Raw genomic sequence first — 19798 nt, 5'->3', positions numbered from 1 at the left:
TTAAGAGTTTATGGCACAGGGGGCTGCATGGGTGATTTTGTGCCTGGTCTGTAAAGACATGAAAATAAGATTACCATTAAAAAGAAAAAAATATTTTGGCAAATAAATTTATTAAGTCCCTATTGGAATAAAAAGAAAGTTTTAAGAGGCTAAACAAAAGTTGTGGGATGTTACTATGAAACATTTTTGGCAAATAAAATTATTAGAATATAAAGAAACGTGTAAGAAGACTCCAAAATATGGCAAAAAGAGGCTAAAAAAATCTCGGAAGATTTTGGAAAAGATGTGGAAAATTGTTTTGGTATTTAATTATAGAAACATGATGTGTGAATAGTATTTATTTATGGAAAAGTTATGTATGATTAGTTATTAAATAAATATTATAACTAGTCATTTCTGATTAGTTGTCCCCGTTTGATTACCTTGGTCACTGCAGTTTGTGTATGTCTGTTTATCACTGTGGTAAGAAATTTGTAGTTGGAGTATGACTACTAAACCGCACTTCTCTCCAAATGGTTTAGCTTGCCGGATATGGGAATGTTTCTGCCATGATCAAAAGTAAAGTCAGTTGCAGCAAATTTGAATGTATTGCATGGTTCTGATTCTAAAGCAGTTGGTATTTGTTTAGAGTTTTCTTACTTGGATGGACTTTGTTTACTGGTTTTTCCTACCTTTGGCCTTGAACACTAATTACCATAATCTTAAAGATTGTTTATGCCTAATAATGGAAACACCAGTAATTAATTCCACCTTGAAAATGCATTCCACCTGCAGTTTTGTAGTAGTAGTAGTAGTGGCATGTGATGCAAGAAATCAAGCGTATGAGCTTATGCAGCATCAGCCAAAAAAATTATAGAACAATCCCCTCTAAATATTTGTCCAGTTTCTCCTTAAATTTATTTAGCCTATCAACTTCCACGACAGATGGAAGTTTGTTCCAGCAATTAACCACTCGCTGGCTAAAGGCAAATTTCTGCACATCTATTCTACATCCTTCCTCAATTTCAATTTATGATCCCTTAAGTTTGTAATCTGAAAGTGGAAGAATCCCATCAGAATTCAGTATGCTCAACCCATTCAAGGCCTTATACACCTCAATCAGATTACCTTGCAGGTGCCTAGTCTCCAGCTGCTGCAATTTGCAGAACTTAAGCCTCTCCTGATAAGAGGATCCCTTCATTCCCCTCACCAATCTTGTTGCCCTTCTCTGTACATGCTCAAGCAAATCTACATCCTTCCTAAAATGAGGCCTCCAGACCTGTACGCAGTACTGAAGGCGTGGCCTGACCATTGCCTTATACAGAGGGACAATCATCTCCTTTCCCTGCTAGCAAAATTCCTATATATCATTGACAAAACCCCATGACCTGCCCTGGCAGCTTGTCTGCATTGCTCAGAAAACTTCATATCTGACTGCACAATCACCCCCAGGTCTTTTTCATTTTCTACCACCTTAAGTGTAGTACCACACAGTTGGTACATTTCTCTGGGGTTACTTCTACCCATATGCAGTACTTTGCATTTTTCAATGTTAAAACTTCAGTTGCCACTTCTCAGCCCATCTGCCTAAATTTTCTAGATCCTGTTGCAGTAACACACTGCCATTATTGTCATTAACAACCCTGCCAACTTTTGTATCATCTGCAAACTTCGATACTAAGCCTGATATACCTTCATCAATATCATTGATAAATATACAAAACAACAGTGGACCCAACAACGAACCCTGTGGGGCTCCACTAATAACATTAGTACACGAAGAGCAGCACCCATTGATTACCTTTGTGCCCTTAAAAGATGATATATGCTTTACAACGTCATCAACTTTTGCCCCTGGCAGACATACCCTGGTCCTATTCTATCTATCATTTTTACACAGTATATTCCCCGTCTCCCTGACAATAGAGTCACCGACGATAACTAACTCCTGTGGGACCAGCACATTCTGCCTTGGAGGTTGCCGCTGTGTTGCCTGATGCCCAGGAGTGAACTCTGGCATTGAGTTTTGAGGGCCCGTCAAGCTCTCAGCTTGACGGGCCCCTTATATTAATTTCTTCAAGGGCATCTGCTGTACACCTCAAGCTCTCATAGACACCCATCAGAACACTGAGCTGACGCCTAATTTCTAGACACTCTGCACCTGGCACACACAAAGACATCCTCCTTGGCTAGATCATGTTCCGTTCCAGAGAGTTCAGCAGACATTTCACACGTTGGACGTTTTTTAGTCTGATGCGTTGGAGAATTGCCCTCCTCAGCTCTCCCCCAAGTCACAGCACTCCTGCTACTTTGTGACCGTTGCTTTTCTGCTCTAGTCTGGGGCATGATATTTTAAATTAATAAGATCAATGAATTTAATTAATTAATTGTCAATACTACACTATCTAATAGAATAATAAATGCAAGGATGCGAATTACACTATATAATTTTACGTTAGAGCTACCTAGTTACCACAATTAAAAATTTGAATTCCCTACCACTCTATACAAAAACAATGCCTGCAAGATTCAAACGAAACAACGGTTTTACGTATATTAAGTAGTAATCTACAAAAACTCTTATTTAAATTAAAAATAAAAATAACCAGCGTATCTATAACTATATGGCTACTTATAAAGTTCAATATAAAATAACAATTAGGTAAATAAAATGGCAAACACTTATCGCTTTTTCGGAGCCTGTAATTCACAGCTATAATTTTTAAAGAGGGTCAGCGTCCTCATAATGAATATATATATTTTATTTTACTTTATGCCGACCAGGCTAGCCGGGTGGGTAAAGTGCCTACCTGGCAACCCAAAGGTTGCGGGTTCGATTCCCGCCTCGGACTTGGATCAAAGTACTGCAAAAACCTTGGGAGGTACATTATGGCCACAGAAGCCTATGCGCCAACAACTACCAAAAAAAAAAAATAAAATAAAATTTTACATTATATGCAAAATGGGAGCAATGCTTGTCAAGATGTAGTGTTCTCTTTTTATGCTAAACATGATTATCTTTCCTATCTAAAGAACTGTTAGAAGAATAATGCTCCATTCATTTATAGGCTTATTTAAAAATTACATGCTTACTTTTACATTAAAAGTAAACACATTATTTTTATACATGTTAATGTAATTTTTCTTAATATTTTTAATTGAAAGATTTGTAATGTTTCAATTTTTTAAAAGGTTGGACAAAATAATTATTTGTTTAAAAGCAATGTTTCTCACTTAGAGAGGAGTTAGCATAAAGGCAACACCAGTAACTCTTGTTCTTCAAGACTTAAAAGGAAAGTCTTTTCTAATGAATGTTTTTGACACACCTGGTAAGCATTTTAAACTATTTAATTGCCATTTTATTTTATAGCAGCATTTTATTTATTACATAAATTAATGCGTTACTTTTTTTTATTAATTAATGTAACAATTTATTCATCAGAGCAGTTATTGCTGGGTGCTGCATTCAAAAACTAAATTTATTTTATTCTTATATATAGATCACTTGAATCACATTTGGGAATGTGAGGGTTTCAAGTTTCATTATCAGAGAGATTGTTGTTACCTAATTGCATATATCATGTAGGTAAAGGCAGTAAAAGACATCTAACTGTTTGATTTTTACAGAATAATCTTACTACTTACACGAAAGCCAAAGGATTGAGATTTTAAAACTGTATTAACCATACTATAAACATTTTGACAAATAAAATTCACGTGGTAGCATAGCTATCTAAACAACTAAGTTATGTGTGTAAGTTATGATAGCTTTATCTTCATGACTGGGTCAGGTAGAGCATAATTTTATTCTTTTCCTTTTTTTTTTTTTTCCCCCCTTTATTTTAACAGTTATGAAGTGAGTAAATATTCAACTAAAGTACAATAATTATACAGTTAATTTGGTTAATTTGAAGTTCAATGGTCCAAAATAATCCATTTCAATTTAAATGAGTTCAGAGTGTTCTCACAAGATCAGAATACGTTGGTACCCATATTAACACTACACAGAATTTTTGTATTGATCATTTAAAATATCAATAATCTTTTAGTTTCATTATGGTAGACATCTGTGAGTAGATGGGTAATGCATTAATTCAGTGAATATAAGAAAGATAACAATTATTCTATAGAGCAATTCAATAAATTTCTCACACGAGATAACAAGATTGCTAAGTTTTATTTTTGCTCCCATTACTAGTCATGTTAAGATACAGCTTTTACACAATTGTAAGATGTATATTAATATGTTAAAATGAGCATTATGTTATTTTGTTATGTATACTTGTTAATTCCTGCTGAATTGGGGGCTGGGGGAGAGTATTCATGTCTTGGCATATTATTTGCTGTTTAATATTTGTAATCTTTACTAAAAAAAAAATTGTTACATTAGAACAGCTGTAGCGATAGACAGAAAATGCCCAGTGCTTGACTACTGAGCACAGCTGTAAGGATTTATGTTTTGATTACAGTTGTGAAATTTTTACCTTGGCTGTGTGAATTTAAATCTTTTTCTTTTTTTGCCCTAATCTCTTTTTACTAAAAAAAAAAAAAAAAAAAAATTAACCATGATAGCATCTTGAAAAGAAAATATGACTATAAACGGAAATAAGTAATACATTAAAAAACAAAACCCACAGATGTTAGAACTATTCAGTTCAGATGTGGATACAATGTATTAAAATCAGATTATGTGATGCCACTAAATACTAAACTAAGTTTGGTTCTCACTAAGTGCTCATTGGACCCCCAATGACTTCCTTTGTAACAGCAAAAGTTGTTGTAACAAAACCTGTCCATTAGTTTTGTGGCTCAGAGGTTTGTTTGCACTGTTTCCTGCACATCAGTGATGAAAAAAGTTTTCATTTTTGGTGAACTGACAGAGTTCAGCAATTTTTCAATCAAAAGAAGAAAAAAAATCCTAATATGAAGAAAGAATTTATTTAGATGTGTTATGCAAATTCAAGAGAAGAAAAAATTAATGTGATTATTTAAATTTTGTTATTTTTTGTTTGTTTGTGTTAGTGATGCTTTAAAAATACAGTAAACCCCTGCTATTCGCGGGGGTTATGTTCCTGAGAAATGTCACGAATACTGAAAACGTGAATACTGAGTTATGGCTCCCATTGTAATAAAGGGGTTCTGTTCCAAAGTATGAAATATATAAGAAAAACTAGTCTAAAATTTTGTCTATGTATGTATTATATGTACCTTCATAATATGACTATGTACATAGACAGTACATAGTGAAATGCAAGCATATGGCATCGAAATGAAAATAAGAAACAATTTAATATTAAATGTAATATTTATTAGAAATCTTTCAAACTAGCGGCGTGGTTAGCAAAAAAAAAAAAACTTATCCTGCCAGTGCTATCACCAGTTCCGCTAAAGTGTTGATAAAGGAGTTTTGCCTTTTCATGAATGATGAGTAAACTTAACGGAATTCTATTTTGAGTTCGGTCTTCTATCCACAGATTTAAAGCTTTTTCCATTTTTTTAAATTTAACATGAGTTACAGAGCAAATTTTTGAAGCAATTAGCGCATTTTCACGGACACTATGGCGGATTTTTTCTTCCGATTTTTTGATGGATCGTACCGTTGACTCATTGATTTTATGTTTTGCCACTGAGGAGACACTTTCACCATTAAGAAATTTTATCTAATAACTCAATTTTATTCGCTAATGTCATCACCTTCTTTGATATTTTCACATTTCTCTTGTTATTCGTAGCCATATTTTTGTAGGAGTTAGAAAGAACTTGTCCACAATAAAGTCACTTTCTTCCGTTAACACACTCGAAAAAGTCTGTTTTACACTGCAAAACGGTAGATTTATCATTTTTGTAAGCATATCAATTTATAAATTGATAAATTTATTTAATTTATAAGCATATAAATTAAATGCAAACAACGAAACCTTCCATAACAAGCGCATAACACATACTGAACAAGGATTAGCGAGAAACATCCGCGCTTGCAAATTTGTCACCCCTCTTCCCCCATTCACTGAGTGCTGTTTTGACCGGGAAAGATAATTTTAGCCACGCCCATGTTTTTTTATGGCTGAAAATATTCACGGCGCTTTAAAATTCACATTTTTTTAAGGTTTCATTATATATTAAATCGGCGATCGCGAATACACGAAACCGTGAATACAGATACTGCGAATAGCGGGGGTTTACTGTATCGTAAAAAATGAGTAATCAGAATCACTAATTTTTGCAGAATGCTGTCCAACAACAAATAAAAAATGTAATTGTCCAATAAATTCTGTTATTTTCTTTTTGTGTTGATTTGCTCTTTATTTTACCTTTAAATTTGATTTTATTATTTTTTTTTTAATGCTGAGTTTAATGTTTTGGGCCTTTGGTCAAATTTCGTTTATGACAGTGCAGTCATATCAGCCATGGAAAACTGCAACTGGCTCATGTCAGGCTCATGTAGCACTTAAAAATTTTTACCAATGATATATCCTGCATAGAAGAACAAAAGTAAGCTAGCATTCCTCTTTTGTTGTTGGTAAAAATTTGTTAATTGTAATCACTTACTTGCAGATAAGTGTTAGTAGGCTTGTAGTGGGCTGCAAAAATTTGCCATGAAACATGGCCATAATATGTGCAGCAGAACCAACTCCAATAGTAGGAATGAAGCACTCCTGACTTTTGCACATAAAACTGCTCCAATCAAAAATAGTTACTGCTCAATTTTTTTAAATAACTGCCCCAAGGAGATACCATGTCTTTTACTTTTCTTTGTACCATCTTGTAACAGAGGTTGCGACCACCACGGCAAATGTCTCTCTGTCTTTGGTAGTTCTAAATAGCTGCTTGGTGTTCAATTCTGTCCTGTTATTGTTACCAAGCCATGTTGTACATCTTCTCCAGGGCTTTCTTCTTCCTTCCATTCTCCCCTCAATAATTAGCTGTGGAATTGTGTATTTGCTCTTGCTAGCCACGGTATATTTAGCATTCTCCTGTTCATCCACATTTCAAATGCTTCTAGTTTTTTCGAGGTGTTAGTTTTCAGTGTCCGTGACCAAATGTAACATATCATCATCCAGATTCTAAGGTGGAGATCCAGGTTTCCATTGCACAATGCAGGTCTTATTTTAAGAAAATACTGCCTAGCCATTCCAATCCTTACTTTTATTTCGATATCCGGTTTGTTTTTGTCATTGATCCAACAGCCTAGATATTTGATTTTGTCAACTCTCTCTATTAGCCTTCGATTTAACATGAGGGGAGGTGTTGGCATTATCCCCATTAAGGACTATGAGCTTAGTCTTGTTGATATTAATCCGAAGGCTCATTCTTTCACTTTCTTCACTCACACAATTGAGGAATGTCTGTAAGTCCTGCATATTAGTTGTATAAAGTACAGTGTCATCTGCATAGCAAAGGTTTTTAATTACTCTGCCATTGACAGATATTCCTTCATTTCTTCCATCTAATGCTCATCTTGAAGATGACGTCCAAGTAAATGTTAAACAGGAGGGGGGGCACACATCCTTGCCTCACTCTACGTTCAATGTTGGTGTTTTCTGTCTTTCTGACATCAATTACAACAGATACTGTTTGGTTCCTGTAGAGGTGTTTGATTATTCAGATGTCCTTTTCATCAAGGCCAGACTCCTCAAGGATCTTGATGGGCTTGGTGTATTCGACTTGATCAAAGGTTGTCGTCTGTTGCGGCTATAGCTTGGACGAAAGTGGTTCAAAGATAGTGCGCCTTAAATGTGGAAATTGCCCCTTGGTCCATAGGCTGAATGAGTGGAGTTGTATTTGGTGGCAAATAAACAACTTTTACATCTGGATGGAGGTGGTCTAGGTGAGGTGGATGGCCAGGTGCATTATCTAAGATTAATACAATTTTGAAAGGAATTTCTTTCTCGAAGCAATATTCACAAACTTTGAGGTGCACAAAGTCAACCTATCTTTAAGTGCCTTAAAACTAGGCATGCTTTTGGCTTCTTGGTGAATGTAAGTGCATTCTGGCATCCTTTTCTACCCACAACAATCCAGTCTCATTCACATTGAAAAGCTGCTCTGGTTGATACCCTCCTTCCATAATTATTTCATCCAGACTTTTAACAAACTCTTGAGCTCCTTCCACATCCGCACTTGCTGATTATCCAGTGACTCGAACCCTACGAAGGTAGGGTTCGAGTCACTGGATAATCAGCACTTTTTTTTTGCAGAACTATTTTTCTGTGATCCAGCTCTGTTTAGCTCCTTTAATTTTGTTCTTAATCAGTCTATTCACCTCCTTGTACTTAGTGCATTGCAGTTCTTAAATGCTCTGTGCTTCTCCATAAATGTCAAAATTTCATCAGTCATCTAGTCCCTTCTTTAGATATTTTCCATAATCTAGAACTTCTGACCTCATTTCAGTCAGAATAGATTAAAAAAAAAAAAAAAACTCTTCCAAAGATCTTCCACCCCCTCTCCTCCTGTATATGGATGAGTTGCATTCTTTTGTTAAGGCACGTCTTCATTAACTGATAAGTTTCTAGATATTTTAACTTCTCAAGTCAACTTTCTTCATCAGTTGCTTTCTCCTAGTAGCCTTCAATTTCAGCTTGATCTCAGTTACTGGATTGTGGTCTGAATCAGTATCTTCACTAGGGTATGTCTTGGTGCTTTTAATACTGCTTTGGAAACACTGATTGATCATGATGTAGTCAATTTGGTTTCTGACCACGTTTTGCATGTTGTCTAGGGGCGACTTCCATGTATAGAGGCTTCTCTTGGGGTGTGTTAGCAATCATCAAGTTCTCCTATTGGCAAAATTCTATCAGCCGATCCCTTCTTTCATTCCTTGCTCCAAGGTCAAATTCTCCTACAGTTTCACCAGATCTGCCTTTTCCAACCTTATCAAATTCATACAGATCTCCCATAACAATATTTAGGTCTTGTTTCTTTGTTAGATTGAGTACTTCTTTCAGCTCTGTATAGAAATGTTCAATTTCCACATCTTCCTTATCAGCCGTCGGAGCATGTACTTGAATTATGTGGACATTTAAAGGTTGCCCCTTCATCTGGAATAATACAGGTAGTCATCGACTTACGACCATGTTAGGTTCCGACCGACCGGTTGTAAAGCAATCTGGATGTAAATCAGACACTGTGTACAACCCAACTGGTTTACTATTTACAAAAATAAAAAATATGAAAAAGATATCAAATACTGTATAAAACCTAAAAAATATTTTATCTTAAAGAACTAAACAAAACATATGTAGAAAATAGATAAGAAATATTTTACTGACCACTCGTGCTTGTCTGCGGGTCATCAATACCACCACTTGATGTAGTGGGAGTTGTTTTTCTCATAAACATGTTGATTTTTGTCTGAATTGTTTGTTTCCTTTTCTGCTTGTAAATTTCACGGTATGGCCGAAAAGCATCTTGTACTATTCGCTCAATCCCTGCAAATCGTTCGATGTTTGGGTCCATTTCCTCAAAATGTGTAAGAAGTTTATTTAGTAGAGAAAAGCCTTCAGATAACTCTCTAGTGGTGAATTTTCTTTCTGGTTCTTCCTCATCTTCACTTTTCTCTTTTTCCATCCTTTCTTCTTCGGCCATTCTTTCATCTTCCAAAGCGATAAGTTCTTCATTCGTAAGTTCTCCAGATTCTTGCTCTAGCAGCTCCTCAACATCTTCCACTTCAATCTCTAAAGAATGTCCATTTGCCAGTGTTACAATATTTTCTGTAACTATTTCAAGTTCATGTTCACTATCAAATTCATCAATAGTATTAACAAAACGCTGGACACAGTTTTTCCATATTCCATTCATGCATTTCTTTGTCACAGCCTCTCACGCGGCCGCAATATTTTTGATGCATTTATAAACATCGTACTGTTTCCAAAACTCTCGCAAAGATAGTTCTCGGTTGTCGTCTGTTGCGGCTATAGCTTGGACGAAAGTGGTTCAAAGATAGTGCGCCTTAAATGTGGAAATTGCCCTTTGGTCCATAGGCTGAATGAGTAGAGTTGTATTTGGTGGCAAATAAACAACTTTTACATCTGGATGGAGGTGGTCTAGGTGAGGTGGATGGCCAGGTGCATTATCTAAGATTAATACAATTTTGAAAGGAATTTCTTTCTCGAAGCAATATTCACAAACTTTGAGGTGCACAAAGTCAACCTATCTTTAAGTGCCTTAAAACTAGGCATGCTTTTGGCTTCTTGGTGAATGTAAGTGCATTCTGGCATCCTTTTCTACCCACAACAATCCAGTCTCATTCACACTGAAAAGCTGCTCTGGTTGATACCCTCCTTCCGTAATTATTTCATCCAGACTTTTAACAAACTCTTGAGCTCCTTCCACATCCGCACTTGCTGATTATCCAGTGACTTGAACCCTACGAAGGTCGAATCTTCTTTTGAATCTTTTGAACCATCCTGTACTTGCTATAAATGTCTGAGTGTAATCTTTTCAGCGTGTGAAAGAGACTTCTAGCCTTCGACTGCACTGTAAGAAGGCTTAAGGGAGTTCTGTATCTGATTTCCATCCATAGAAACAATTTTTCCATTTCATGGATGGGCCCTGTACGTTATTTCATTATCACTGTTGCTCGCATGGGTGCTGAAACTTCACAGATCCTTTTTTTTGTCTTTCAAAATCATCAACACTGTAGAATGAGATAACTTAAAATCACATGCGATCGCATTCACCTTCTTTCCTTCTTCATGCTGCTTGATCACTTTCAATTTTGTGTCTAAATCAATGGCCTTTCTCTTTCTTTCTTGACAGGTCTAGGAGTGGACAAAGGCACTTTCCTCTTGGTTGACATGTTTAGGGGTTTTTAAAAAAAATGCTAATTTTAACACAAATATAACTGAACCAAAAATAGTGAACGTAATGTATGCAAACAGAGATTGAGACGCATGAATCACGACATAAATACATTGGTAAGATGCTTTGTTCAACTGTGGCAAAGCTGACTAAATGGATTAAGACCAGCTTATTCACACCAAACACACGTTACTGGGCAGTGGGCTGATGCTACACGCACAACGTTCCCATTAGGCTTTGGGGACCACACGGATAGGGCTTGTGAGTATAGTAGAAAAATTGAGAGCACTGCATTAAGAGAGGGTTGACGTGCATATAGCATTATTCCTAGCAACAATCTTGTATTTGTGCTCAGTTCAGACTGAAACGTGGTGCGAGATGCAGTAGCAGTCGTAAAGTGCATAGGTCGTAAGTCGACGACTACCTGTATTATTCATTTGGAGTGTGGCACAAAGTTTAGGACGCTTTTGGAGACATCCTTGGTGACTAGGATCTCCACTCCTTGCTGGTGTATGTAATTTCCAGAGTAGTACAAGGATGTGTCTTCGGAAACACATATGCCTGAACTAGGCCATCTAGTTTCACATAGCCCCATCACCTGTACATTAAGTCTTTTCATCTGGATTGCATCCTTAAGTTCTGACGTTCCATGTTCCAATTTTCAAAAAAAGATTCACTGTTTTGAGCCTGGAGATTCTTAGCACTCCTTTCCTATTAAAGGGCTGGTTGTTGTAGTTTTCTTGCCATGGTGATTGTTCTAGGGATACAGTGATGTAGTAGTTTCCCTGCTGGCTTTCTGCATCACAGTGCTATAATGACACAATATATCACTAAGCTGTCAGGACAGTGACTGTTCAGGTTGCTTCTATCCCTACTCATTGTCTGTACTGTAGGAGCTGTTGTCCTTGTCCAGCGGTGTTATTTAAAGTGCCTTCTAGGTATGTTGCCTTACTGGGCTAAAGAGTCACACCTACCCTGGTTTTATAGAGGAACAAAAGTTAAAACCTAGGTATCCTCTTAAGGAATTAGCAGAAATTGACACATTACTTTGTCATTGCTGATGTGGATCTCAAAAATTCTGTAAAACATGACTGTAACACATACAGAAGGCAGAGAAGCTCCAACTCCATGAATTTGTGCAACGAGTTTACTGTTGGGGAGGGTGTCATTGAGGGAAATGCAGCCTATAGCAGATGCTGCAGGATGAGCTCTGACAGCATATAAAATTCAGTTCAGTTCGGTAAGTTACACATCTGTTGAATATAATAATGCCTTCAGTAAATAAAAAGGAATGCTATCTATTGAATTAGTATACCAGCCTATAAAATTACATGAAAAAATGATTGTCAGTCATCAGTGATTTGATAAATAGATGGGCATTGCAATGCTGGTCACTTTCTCTGGTGAAAACATAATGGGAAATTAACTTGTAATTGTGCTTAGCAGCATCGCATATTCAAATTTTTACCAGATTTTTATATATTTTATCTTTTAACTTGGTTTGGCAAAATAATATTAAAAATGATGACTTAATTTATGCTTCCTTAAATAACTTAATTTATGCACATGAAAAATGTCATTCTACACAACTAAGTAATATTTCACAACTGTAATACAACGTATATTTTTACAGCCACAAACCAGTCCCTGGCTTTCATGATAAATTTTTACCAACAATAAAAGTGGAAATCTAGCTTACTTTTGTTCCTCTATGCAGGGTTCCTCATTGGAAAAAAATTTAAGTGGTACACATGAGCCTGAAATATCAACCGGAGGTGATTTTCATAAAAAAAAAATCAATTGCAGTTTTCCATGGCTGATATGACTGCACTATCATAAATGATATTTGACCAAAGGCTGAAGAGGATAAACCCAGCAATAAAAAAAATAATGAAAATTAAAGGTATAGTAAAGAACAAACTAATAAAGAAAATAATAACAGAATTTATTGAATAATAAAATTTTTTGTTCATTGTTGAATAGCTTAATTTATGACTTAATTTGTACTTCCTAAATAATTTATGCACACCGAAAATATGAATTCCACACAACCAAGGTAATATTTCACAACTGTAATACAACAGACAGGTAGTTCTCGACTTTACGAGTTAATTCGTTCCTAGCACACACTCATAAAGCAGGAATTTATTTCCCATAGACATAAGGTTAAAATAGAGGTTATGTTCTCAACAATGAAATTAGTTAGCTAATTAGTTTGTTTAAACAATGATTGATTCATTGAAAGAAATGAAAATGTAGCCTGTAAAATCAAGCAAATTATAATAGAGAAATTATTTACGACTTACAAATGTTAAAGAATGTTTATTCTTCATCATCATCATCGACTAAATGCACACTTGTTGATCACTCATTATCGGCTTGACACTTGTTGGACAAAGATTCGTCTTCTTTAGAAATGCTTCAAGAGCCATTATTTCCAAGATAATCTTCTCTCTTTATAAATTTCACAATTGGATGCGTAAGCATTTTTTAACGGCACACACAAATTGCAACTAACATGATTTGCGTGAAGTGACAAGTTTACGAAGCTTAAAATAAAAGGAATGAAGAGAAGATTCTGAAAATATTTTTTTTTTTGTTTTTTATATGACTGAAGATTTCAGTAAAGGGCAAACACATTTCACCATAATAACGTAAAAAGTTATTATTGTTTGCAGTAACAGAAAAGTCCTATAAATCGGAAAGTGCAAATTGTTTTTATTGTTTTATGGTCCGTGACCTTCAGAAATGTGCTTTAGAAAAATATCACAAAGCCATTCAAAATTGGTTCTTATAACAGAACAAATGATAACAATGAAAGTGCAGTGCATTTTAATGATTTGAATTGGTAACTAATACAATTTACAAACCACGGCCTTAAAGTCATGCTCGTGACCTTAAAAATGGCATTTTAAAGAGATAAATAGCTTAGTTATACAGCAAAAATTTCAACTTCCGAGAACTTGAAACGAATTACCAAAAAACAATGTGTTATTAGGTTCACATTACGATATTTTAACAATAAGATGGCGTCACTGGAACTGATTAATATCATAAAGCGGAGTACACTGTATTGTATAGCTACACACGTGGTTTGAAATGTGGTATTTATGAATGTTTAACATATATTTTTTGCAATTAATGTTAATGTTTCCGATTTTGTTGATATTTGATAATTGGGGAAAAAAACTTGTAAATCCGGGAAGTCATAAAGCAAAAACTCGTAAAGCGAGAACTGCCTGTATATTTTTACAGCTGTATCCACAAGCTGAGCAGTCCCCCCCCCCCACTGTAATGTAAAGTAACATTAAAATAGTCACTAGTTCATATAAGTACTCTATGACCAGCTTTTTGTCTGCTACTTTTATCTGATTTAATTAGCAAGAGCAGTTAACACTGTTGTGAAGTTTGCCGAATGGGTAGCAGTGCTAGAAGAGAGAAAGAAATGTCACCCATTTTTGCCTGAATTATAAGTATAAAACAGCAAATAACATCACATCACAAATTTCGGACATGTTAGATTTTTTCATTTTCTTATTAATAGAAATGAAAAGGAAATATAGTTTTCTCCTTATCAATTAATTACTAAGATAATAATTGAACAGAACCCAATTAAACTCTGTAGGTTTACATTCTCTAAACCTAACCATTTAGTTTAATTACAGTTGTAATTTACTACTTTCCTCCCTCTCCTCCTGTATTACTCTTTTTTTTTCTTTTTTTAAGTCTCTTTTCTCTCTATATATATATGTATCGCTTCACAAGCAACATCACATTCATAAAGCGAGGTGGTGAGTCTTGCATGGAAGTGTGCATGGGCTGGGCTGTCTAAACTAACAATACTGCATTAAAACCACATTACTATATATAATCTATTAATTTCTTTTTTCCATACAAATTGTATGGGGAAAAAAGAGATAAAAAGAGATATTTGTCCAATTTTAACGAAATGTGGTTTGGCTCAACAAATATTTTTAACAAGCCCAAATACAAATTTTCATGAAAATCCATTCACTGGGAGTCCCTCAATTAATGCGAATGGATGGATGGACACAGTGAAGACAATAGGTGCTTAGATCACTGATTTTCATTTTTTTTGGTGCGTGCACACACACACACACACACACACACACACACACACACACACACACACACACACACACACACACACACACACACACACACACACACCTAAAAAACGAAAGTGTTATTTGTTGTCTTTCTTTCTCAAGTCTTGCTCATTCATGCAGTGGCTTGAATGCTCAGCACCGGCATTAGAAAATCTTGTTCTCCCCCCCCCCCCCAGCAGTGTAAACAAAATGGATTACACATGCACTAATAATGCAATTTAGAGTTATGTGAAGAATTCATGCTGCATGCAGTTCTTGGGATAGAACAGACATGTAAGTTTTAAAGGTGCTATATACTATATCAGGTGTTTCAATTAAAATGAAACATATTGCCTTCTGGACCTTTTTGTCATATTTGGACTGAAAGTTTTGAATTCGATGTTAAAATTGGTCTAAGTTTAGTCATTTTAGATTTTAATATTTTTTAAATTAAAATTTTGTTTAATCAACTGCCCTTTTTCTCAATGGGAAAGTTGTTCTACATCCTCTATTTAGTCTAGAAACATCATCAGTAAACTTCTGAAAAGAGCATAAACCATGTTATTTGAGGAGGAAAAAAAAATAATAATAATAACACAACATTTGCAGCATGTGGAGAGGGAACAGAAACTGCCAAATGTGTGTCTGTTGAATAGCAAATCATCACATACAGCTGTTGTGTATTTGTTCTCTCCTTCAGTAACAGCATCACATGTTCATATCATGCAATAAAAAGGAGGTGGAAAGATACGTGGGGTCAATTCAGTGCAAGAATGGGCAAGATGAAAAATTTAAGTGACTTTGAACATGATGTTGATAGTCACTGCTGAATGTGCCAGTATGCATATTTTGGAAACTGCAGCCTCTTTGGCCTATTTAAATAAGACTGTGTATTGTGCACTGGGCTTGGTTAAATAAACATATCTAGCCAATGGTGATCCTGTGGTTGGAAACAGCCCATTAATGTGAGAGGCCAGTGGTTGACAACACTTATGCAGGATAACAGAAAAGCTATAGTCAGTCATACAACAAGCCAGTACTGCAAACCAAACAGGTATTTTAGAATGCACAACTTGTACACATTATGGATTGGGTATTGCAGCTGATGACCAAACTGGGCTCCACTCTTATCAGTAAAATAGGTCTTACCATATCTGATTTCATTAAATGTTGAAAATAAATGTGGTGTAATCAAATAATGATATTTATGAAATTAAAACACTGTTATACCATTGAAGAGATGGTTGCAGCTGATAGTTAACTTTATAAAAATCATTAATTGATTACATCACATTTATTTTCGACGTTCAGATATAGGGGGGTACATGGTCCCCCCCCCCCCTTTTGTTGTTCTTTGATTTTACTCTTTGATATGGTTGTTCCTATTCTTTTTTCGTTAGTTAATTGTTCTTTTGCAAGCCATGACAGAACTGCAAGTATTTGGGAATTCCGACAGAGCTAGTGGCCCTTGAAGATGTTGTTGTTGCTGTGGCTTCCCCTAAACTTCCTTTCTTTTAGATTTTTCTACCCTAGTGGGGTTTACAATTTTCTGTTAGTCAGGTGGAATGGGGGGTTTCCTTGCCAGTTTCTGGTAGCAGTTGCACCAACTTTAAACCTCACCGTGTTGCTTCCCAGAGTAGGTCTAGGTTTCTGATAATCTATTTATTTATGAAGATTTTCTTATTATTTTAATTATCGTTTGTATGCAGATAGTTGGCACCACATATTCATTACTGGTTGCAGTTTCAATTATCTCTTCAATGCAGTATCAGTGTTTTTAACTTCATAAAAATCATTAATTGATTACAGTATGTTTATTTTCAACATTTAGGGTAAGGAGTGTTTTTGTGGTACACATTCGAAAATTTTAAATTATGCTGTTTAGTGGTAAGATCAATTGGAAGAAGAGAGAAATAGAAAAGTAATATGGTGGAGCAAAATTAGTTTATGGATCACAAAGTAATAGACAAAAAAAAAAAAAAAAAATTACTAAGGAAAAAGATATTATAACATACAACCCACATAACATACAACCTTGGTGTCACTTTTCAAGAACCGACCATCAGTATTGGAAATAAAGATAACAATATAAAACTTTTGTATCTGTTTCAGATATAAAATACATGCAAAGGTCTTTAGGTGAAAACTAATAAGATATAAATATTTTGGAATTAATTAAGGCATTAAGAATAGATTGAGTTCTGTGATTCCAGTACTCTGAATTCCTTCAGTAGCTTATGTAGCATTTAAAGTCAATGGAGTCTTATTGCTCAATTAATTTTGGTTTCTGACTGATAATTTTGATACTGTGCTGAACATCAACTGCCTCATTCAAGGCAGACATTCTTTCCTGAAAGCATTGGAGATTATCCATCTATAATTGACAGCGAAAGTCTTTTAAATTGCCTCAAGTTTGTTAGCCATTAGCTTTCCAAGGTGTATTTGTGGAATGCTCTAATTGCATTGTTCTAATAAATTGAATAATAAAGGATTCACAAAAATATCTTAAAATTATGTGTCTCTGTCATGCATAAGTTAATATGCTCTCCCAACGTGATGGTTCGCTCTCTCCAAAATTCAAGGTGCACTGAAACTAAAAAGAAATTCCTGACTAAGAATAAGACAGATTTCACTTTCCATCTTGATATGCTAAGGTTAAATTTGAAGTTTGCTGACTTAATACACCACACACATTCAGTCCAGCAGGAAGTTGGCAGGCTGTTCTAAAAAAAAAAAAAAAACCAGTCAAATGGCTTTGCTCACTTGGCATCCTCATAAGACCAGAAGTGACAGCCATATAGAATGGCTACTCTGAGCCACATGCATTGGAGGAATGCAGATCATAGTTACCCTTACAAGACATTGAAGGCACATTATAGCCAAAGTAGCTTATGTGCCATCAAACCCCCATAACAACAACAAGACATTGAATTCATTCTAAGTTGTATATCAGAATTGGATCTCCTTGAAGTGTCTGAGAGGAAATCTCTTCTGAATTAACATCTCAAGGAGTGACAACTGCAAAATGAATATTCATGCATATGGATGGGAATCTTGTTCTCACCAGAAACATCGCCCTTATGTTTAATTCACCAACATTTCCTAATCAACCCAAAGCTGGCCATCTTAACTATCCAGTTCATCCATGTGTTCCAAATCCTTTGAGGTGCTTTAAATGCAAGAAATATGGACACTTGAAAATGGTATGTCATGGAGCCCTTACTAAGTTGGTGGTAACTAGTATAGTTTTAAATGGACACTGGTTATCCACAAGGATAGTCTAGGAATGGACTACACTTAGTATGCTTCAGAGGACCACAAAATAACACGTTTAACTGTAAAACCCATCTGCCAAGAAGGGCACCCTGCATGCTCATGAGCATGCCCAAAGGTGGAGGGAAGAAAAAGAAATACAGAGACCTAAGGCAGAGCTGAATTATCATACCAGGAGGCAAGAAAAGTAAATACCAACAAAACTTCATATGCTCAGAAGGTAGAGGGATATGTTCTACTTACTAAGCTCACAGAATTTATACCTCCTAATGCTCCACCAGTTACAAAACAGAGTGGCAGTGAAAAGCTCAAAAGACATCAAACCGAAAGAGGTACTGGACGATTCAGTCTTGGAACTCTTTGTGGAGAAAGAAATGGTGACAGGACAGTGTCCATATTTCTTCAAAAACAAAAGGCAAATCCATGACAGAGAAACAAGCCTGCAGAAATTTGGAAGCCAGCTGACAGATCCCCCAAGCCCAAATAATGGCTAAATTCCTATAGTGGAATTTGGTGAAACTGATGACATTAAGGCCCCCCCCCCTGAAAAAGCACGAGCCAATTTGCTTTTGCTTACAGGAGATGTACTTGAAGGCAAATGAAAGGCCTTCCTTGCATAATATTACAATCACATGTAAGGGTAAATCTAGGGATGGACTGCCCATGGAGGGCAGTCCATCCCTAGACTATCCTTGTGGACAACCAGTGTCCATTTAAAACTATACTAGTTACCACCAACTTAGAAACGGTAGAAATTTGTCTTAAAGTAGGGTTTTTAATAACATTCTGCTCAATCTATTTCCCTGGATGGACATTCTCCAGACAAACCTTGATGATCTATTTTGCAGTTGCCTTCTGTCTTACTTGGTGATTTCAATGGACATAACTCCCCTGTGTGGTTTGGACATTAATGGAAAGGGACATGTCATAGAACACATGCTCACTGACAGTGACCTCTCTTCTAAACGGGGAACTAGCGCCTTTTTCCCATATGCCTACTTGTACATTTTCTGCCATTGATCTTTCTATTTGGTTCCCCCTCTCTTCTTCCTTCACTTATTTGGGAGGTGGAGGAGAACCTGTATGAAAAGTGATCACACCCCAGTGATAACCACACAACTTAGTGGGAGACTGTGTCTATCTTTTAGGTTACCATGGTGACAGATTGATCAGGCTGACTGGAATGTCTTTCAGCATCTGGCAGAGTTTAATATCACTACAGTCAGGAGCTTATCAACAATACAGTGACGCACATCACAGAAAATATTATTCATGCAGCTGCAACTGCCATTCTGAAACGTCTACCTGGTTTTCACCATATCCTAAACCATGGTGGAAAGCAGAATGTACAGCAGGAGAAAAGGCTCAAAACAAAGCTCGGGTAGTACTCCAATGATATCCTACCATGGCTAATCTAGTAGCCTTTAAATGTGTTAGAGCCAAAGTGTACATTACTTTTGCTGTCAAAGTCAAAAGGAATTATAGATTTGTTTTACCTCATCTCTTACCCAATCAATCAGCACTAAGGTGGTCTGGGATAAAATCTGGATAACGAAGGGAAAATATACATCTCACCCTTCATCGATTCCAGGATATAATGGATATACCACTATGGAGCCAACTGCAATAGTCACTGC

General features: G+C 35.9%; 1 protein-coding gene across 1 annotated transcript in view; it reads left to right on the top strand.

Moving 5' to 3' along the window:
* LOC150079329 (116 kDa U5 small nuclear ribonucleoprotein component) overlaps window positions 1-19798 on the top strand; it is a 330420-nt gene that overhangs the window by 151119 nt on the left and 159503 nt on the right. The window contains exon 8 of the mRNA XM_090383490.1: window positions 3218-3308. Coding sequence (XP_090239616.1) covers window positions 3218-3308 — 91 coding nt within the window. The remainder of the gene's footprint in view (window positions 1-3217; window positions 3309-19798) is intronic.

The sequence above is a fragment of the Mastigoproctus giganteus genome, chromosome 10 (assembly GCF_048544385.1).
Source record: "Mastigoproctus giganteus isolate SK-2022 chromosome 10, ASM4854438v1, whole genome shotgun sequence".
In the NCBI taxonomy this organism is placed as follows: domain Eukaryota; kingdom Metazoa; phylum Arthropoda; class Arachnida; order Uropygi; family Thelyphonidae; genus Mastigoproctus; species Mastigoproctus giganteus.
Note: the sequence above shows the minus strand (reverse complement) of the source record. Positions and strands in the feature narration are given on the sequence as shown.